Source organism: Dipodomys ordii, unplaced genomic scaffold (assembly GCF_000151885.1).
Source record: "Dipodomys ordii isolate 6190 unplaced genomic scaffold, Dord_2.0 Scaffold15, whole genome shotgun sequence".
NCBI classification, from domain to species: Eukaryota; Metazoa; Chordata; class Mammalia; order Rodentia; family Heteromyidae; genus Dipodomys; species Dipodomys ordii.
In genome coordinates, this window is record NW_012267231.1 from 1,624,045 (window position 1) to 1,630,044 (window position 6,000).

General features: G+C 50.4%; 1 protein-coding gene across 1 annotated transcript in view; it reads left to right on the forward strand.

The window, feature by feature from the left end:
* Positions 1-6,000, forward strand: part of Iqgap1 (IQ motif containing GTPase activating protein 1) — a 73,627-nt gene that overhangs the window by 54,852 nt on the left and 12,775 nt on the right. Inside the window, exons 25-30 of the mRNA XM_013012080.1 lie at positions 87-250; positions 1,134-1,358; positions 3,514-3,654; positions 3,748-3,832; positions 4,739-4,971; positions 5,734-5,866. Of these exons, the coding sequence (XP_012867534.1) occupies positions 87-250; positions 1,134-1,358; positions 3,514-3,654; positions 3,748-3,832; positions 4,739-4,971; positions 5,734-5,866 (981 nt within the window). The remainder of the gene's footprint in view (positions 1-86; positions 251-1,133; positions 1,359-3,513; positions 3,655-3,747; positions 3,833-4,738; positions 4,972-5,733; positions 5,867-6,000) is intronic.

Here is a 6,000-nt window from a genome sequence, read left to right on the forward strand (position 1 = left end):
TGTCTTCAGTGCTTGAGCTTGGAAAGCTCATTTTGCATAAGCCATGGTATCATCAGGAAAGTACTTTTCCCTTGGTTTTCTTTCAGACCAATCCCACCTATCTGGCCAAGCTGATCTTCCAGATGCCTCAGAACAAGTCCACCAAGTTCATGGACTCTGTGATCTTCACCTTGTACAACTACGCATCCAACCAGCGAGAGGAGTACCTGCTCCTGCGGCTCTTCAAGACGGCACTCCAGGAGGAGATCAAGTACGAGCAGAGTTCTGCAATCCCACAGACATCTCCCTGTGGTCACAGGGGACTTAATTCAGATTCAGCCCTTGCCTGTGCCTCTTCCTGATCTCAGTTCATTTATGAAAAATACACTAAAGAAGTAACCGCTTGTAAAAGACAGGGTCTTACCATGTAGCCAGATGTGGTGACACACATCTGTAATCCCAGTCTTCAGGCTCTCAAGTGTGAGTTAGATCATCTTACCAGGCGTTGGTGGCTCACACCTATAATCCTAGCTACTCACAAGGCTGAGATCTGAGGATCACAGTTCAAAGCAGGCCTAGGCAGGAAAGTCCCTGAGACTCTTATCTCCAGTGAACTACTCAGAAAAAGCCAAAAGTGATGCTGTACTCAAGTGGTAGAGCACTGACCTTGAGCCCAAAGAAGCTCAGGGGCAGCTCCAGGCCCTGAGTTCAAACCCTAGGACTGCTCTGCGCATCCCCCAAAGAAAATAAGAAAGGAAAATAAGAAGGAAAGAAAGATATAATTTGAAGTAAAATTTACCCATACGGACTGGAATGTGGCTTCGTGGTAGAGTGCTTGCCTAGCATGCATGAAGCCCTGGGTTCAATTTCTCAATACCGCATATATAGAAAAAGCCAGAAGTGGCACTGTGGCTCAAGTAGTAGAGTGCTAGCCTTGAACAAAAGCTCAGAGACAGTGCCCAGGCCCTGAGTTCAAGCCCCAGGATTGGCAAAAAACAAAAAACTTTCCTACACATGAAGGCTCCAGTCATGTCTCCCTAAATGAGGTGGCTCAGGAACAATTTGTGAGTTCTGGAACTGCTTTCAGGAGGCAGGATCTTTAAGTTCATGATTCCAAGGCTATTTAAACTGATTTTGCTTTTGGTGATATTTAGATCAAAGGTGGATCAGATTCAAGAGATTGTCACAGGAAACCCTACAGTTATTAAGATGGTTGTCAGTTTCAATCGTGGTGCCCGGGGCCAAAATGCTCTGAGACAGATCTTGGCTCCCGTCGTGAAAGAGATCATGGACGACAAATCTCTCAACATCAAAACCGACCCAGTGGATATCTATAAGTCCTGGGTGAACCAGATGGAGTCTCAGACCGGGGAGGCCAGGTAGGACGCCCAGTGTTCTTCCTCTCACCCTCTTCTCATCTCCAGCTTCAAAACAATGCAGTTACCTTTCCTTGCAAACCCGTGGCTGTGCACACAGCTCTTAGATCACTGTCCTCACTTCCTGTGCACAGTCACACTTGTGGTGGGGACTAAAGCAGACAGGTCCACTGCCTCTCTTCGTAGTTGACTGGGGCAGGGGACAGCAAGCAGGTGCTTATAGATAACAATAAGCACGAGTTTCATGAAGCTTTGTGCCGCACACATTGCTGGTGTGAGGTGGTGGTTCGGAGAGCCCGTGTAGCTGCGGGCTAATGGGGAAGGCAGGGCCAGCCTGGCCAGCAGGCTGCCTGAGGAGGCTGAGGACTGGAGAGGAGCCTGGCATGACTAGAGACAAAGGTACTGCTCAATCACGGAAGGAGATCGGAGTGGCGGGCTGCCCTGGATACTGAGCTACAGTAAACCACCAACATGAATATATCTAAAACGAAAGTAATGCTCACACAGGGCATTGCAGCTCACAACTAGCTACTCAGGAGGCCAAGATCTGAGGACCACAGTTTGAAGCTAGCCTGGGCAGGAAAGTCCATAAAACTTAGCTCCAGTTAACCACCAAAAAGCCACAAGTAGAGCAGTGGCTCAAGTAGCAGAGCTCTAGCCTTGAGCAAAAAAGCAAGTAAAGTAATGCTAAGAGAATAAGTTCAGAGAACCAAAGCATCTGTGATTGTAGAGAGCCGGGGCGAGGAGGTGGGAGTTTTCCTTCCTGTGGAGTGGACGCGGGAGATGACAGGAAGCCCTCGCACTGAGAGGGAGAACTTTGCACACACCATTCAAAGTTGCCTTACAGACGAGTAATGGAAACGGATCTGTCACTAAGCATGCTGCTGGTGGTAGCGCCTATTTACTTTATAGCAAAACTTTCTCCATGAAGGAATTGGTGTATTTTTTCCTTCTGACACCATGTCCTCTGCTTTGTTGGCTGACACTAGCTCACATTAGAACAGCACGCGTCCACCTCCCTCCCTGACGCTATGCAGAGTGAGATGACCCTGGGTACAGAATGAACAAGCCAGGTACCGGTGGCTCACACCGTAATCCTAGCTACTCAGGAGGCTGAGATCTGAGGATCGCGGCCCAGGCAAGGAAAGTCTGTGAGATTCTTATTTCCAGTGAACCACCAGAAAACCGGAAGTGGTGCTGTGGCTCCAGTGGTAGAGCGCTCCCCTTGAGCTGAAGAGCTGAGGGACAGCGCCCAGGCCCAGAGTTCAAGCTCCACGACCAAAAAGATAAAGGACTGAGCTGGGAAGGTGGCTTAATGGTAGAGTGCTTACCTTGCATGCATGGGGCCCTGGGTTCGATCCCTCAGCACCACATAAGCAGAAAAAGCTGGAAGTGGCTTTGTGGCTCAAGTGGTAGATGCTAGCCTTGAGCTCAAGAGCTGAGGGAGTGTCCAGGCCCAGAGTTCAGGCCCCACGACCGACCAAAAAAAAGGGACTTACTCTTCCCTCTTGCCTCCCTCCTTGCCTCTCTCCCTCCCTTCTTTTTTCCTTCCTTCCCTCCCCTCTTTCCTTCCTTCCTCTCTCCCTCCTTTCCTTCCTTCCTTCTTCCCTCCCCTCCACACTTCTTCCCTCCCTTCTTACATTTCTTCTGCTGAGGACTGAACCTAGGGCCTCTCCCACTAGACACTCTCTTTGTCAGTGAGCCATAGCCCAGCCTGCCTCCCCTCCAAGCCCCTTCCTCTCCTTTCTTCTGAGCTGAGCTCTTTTCTTTGCTGAAGCCCTCTTTGCTTTTTCCAGGGAGTAGACGTCCCTCCGTGTGGTTGTGTAGCACTGCTAGTCAACTTTTTCTCTTCAATTGCTGGGGATGGAATCAGGGCCTCAGTCATGCTTGAGCCCCACGCTTAGTGCAGACATGACATTTACAGATACCCTGCATGTGTGCTTCTCCCACCAGACTGTAAGAGATGTCAGATGGCATGTCCTACTCATCTTGAGCGTAACTGTGTCTGGCTTGCGTTCACACTGAGTTCCAACCGTAGCCTTGCCACTGACCAGCTCTGAGCCTGGCTGCTTACCCCACCCCTGGGTCTTGCTGCCTGCACGACACGGCCCCTCCCTCCCGGCTGTCATTCTCACTGTTGCGGTGCTTTGCTTTCCAGCAAATTGCCCTATGACGTGACCCCTGAGCAGGCCCTGGCTCATGATGAGGTGAAGACACGGCTAGACAACTCCATCAGGAACATGAGGGCTGTGACAGACAAGTTTCTCTCAGCCATCATCAGCTCTGTGGACAAAATCCCGTGAGTGCCTTTGCTTGTTGGACCCAGTTGGGGCCGGCCGCGAGTGTGCGTCTGCCGGCTCCCGCCCTGCTCACCAGCCTCTCCCTCCCGCAGCTATGGGATGCGCTTCATCGCCAAGGTGCTGAAGGACTCCTTGCATGAGAAGTTCCCTGATGCTGGTGAGGACGAGCTGCTGAAGGTGAGAATCCCAGGCCAGGCCTCGGCGTGCCTCAGCACAGATTCTGCTCAGGTAGCCCCGCATCGATTGTGGATTCTGAAGGCAGCTGGAAAGAGCAGATGAGACAGTTCCTGTGAAATCTGAGTGGCGCGCAAAATGTATTAACAAGTAGAGGAAGGTGGATTTTTTTTCCTGTTTTGCTGAGTAATTGCTCCCTCTGCTGGTGGTCAGGTGCACAGCAGCAAGCTCAATGGTTTCTGCTAAGGCTGTTGCTGATAATTCCTTCTTACTCAACTTTGCTCCTTTCTTTTTTTTATTCTTTTTTTAATCTGAATGCTTTTTTCTTCTCTCTCCTAGTTCTCTGCTTTCCTACAGTGAGGCCTCGATTCTAGACTTTCTGTCCAGGTGAATTAATTTTATTTTTTCTGAATGAAACGCCAGGGAAAATGCTGTGACTGTCCTTGACTCCCTCTATGGAAGAGATGTGTGTTGAGTAGCCTTCATTTAGAGGCATGACCTTGGCCTTTGAAGTCTGCAGGACAAGGATGAGGGGTTGGGCAGATTACACTTGCCAAACGGTTGCGTGCTGAGTCCCTAATGAATCTGCTGCGGCTCTGTGCAGACGGCCCGCTGTGCGCCCTCTGCCTCAGCGCACGCACTAAGACTGTCGGTTTTACTCTGAGTTCTTCTTATGTATTGCTCACACTGCTCTTCAGTTCTCCTTTGTTCCTCACAACCAGCCACAGAAACTTTATTAGTTCTGGGCCTTGTGAGAAAGTGATGTCCTGCGTGCATGCATGTGCCAGTGCATGTGTGCGTGCACGTGTGCATGTGTGTTTTATTTACTTTTTCCTCGCAGGACTGCATTTTCTTGTTCTTCTTGGCTAGCAAAGTTATGTGTAGCTTACTATGTGGCTTTTGTTCCAGATTATTGGTAACCTGCTGTACTACCGGTACATGAACCCCGCCATCGTGGCCCCCGACGCCTTCGATATCATCGACCTGTCGGCAGGAGGCCAGCTCACCACAGACCAACGCCGAAATCTGGGCTCCATTGCGAAGATGCTCCAGCACGCAGCCTCCAATAAAATGTTTCTGGGAGACAATGCCCACTTAAGCATCATTAACGAGTACCTCTCCCAGTCCTACCAGAAATTCAGGTAAGGCAGGGAGGTATGAGATGCCTGAGAGGTTCTGTGGGTGTATCATTATCTCAGAGGGAAAGTCAAAGTTGGGTACCACTGAGCTTTTGCTGGCTGCCCTGCTGCGGGACCTGTGTTCCATGTGCTCTGGGCTCCAAAGACTGAAGAGGACTTTCCTATGAGATAGACAAGACTCGGCATAGAAACCATGCTGTTCATTAGAACTGGAAAGCACGTTCTCATATTTGCAAATTAATACTGTTTTGAACTCAGTACTCGAGAGTCTTGTCATAGGCAGACAGCACAGGTGTCTAGGAACCACTCTTTTTTTGGTCGGTCGTGGGGCTTGGGCCTGGGCACTGTCCTTGAGTGCTTTAGCTCAAGGCGAGCGCTCTACCACTTGAGCCACAGCACCACTTCGGTTTTCTGGTGGTTCCTTGGAAATAAGAGTCTCACAGACTTTCCTGCCTGAGCTGGCTTTGAACTACGATCCTCAGATCTTAGCCTCCTGAGTAGCTAGGATTAAAAGCGTGAGCCACCAGCGCCTGGCTAGGCAATTGCCTTTTTAAGTGTGGTTCAGTATGCTTTTTAAGTGTGGGTAAAACTGTGTGGAGAGAAAAATTTCTAGAACCAGTATCCCATGCAGCAAGCAGTTTGTCTGGGGCAAAGTCCCCCACAGGCTGTGTCTGAACTCGTTGCTCGAGCGATTGTGGACGGTCCCCTTGCCACCTTCTCATGTGCATCCTCTCGTGTGGGCGCTGCCTCCTGCCTTTCTTCCAGACGCTTCTTCCAGACGGCATGCGATGTCCCCGAGCTTCAGGACAAATTCAATGTGGATGAGTACTCTGACCTCGTGACGCTCACCAAGCCTGTTATCTACATCTCCATCGGTGAGATCATCAACACCCACACCGTAAGTGGTTTTTGGTAATTCCTTCATTGCTGTCTCTGGCTCTCACCTTCTTGGGATGCTAATGATGCCCAGTTGTCCTTTGGCGCGCGCGCGCGCGCGCGCGCGTGTGTGTGTGTGTGTGTGTGTGTGTGTGT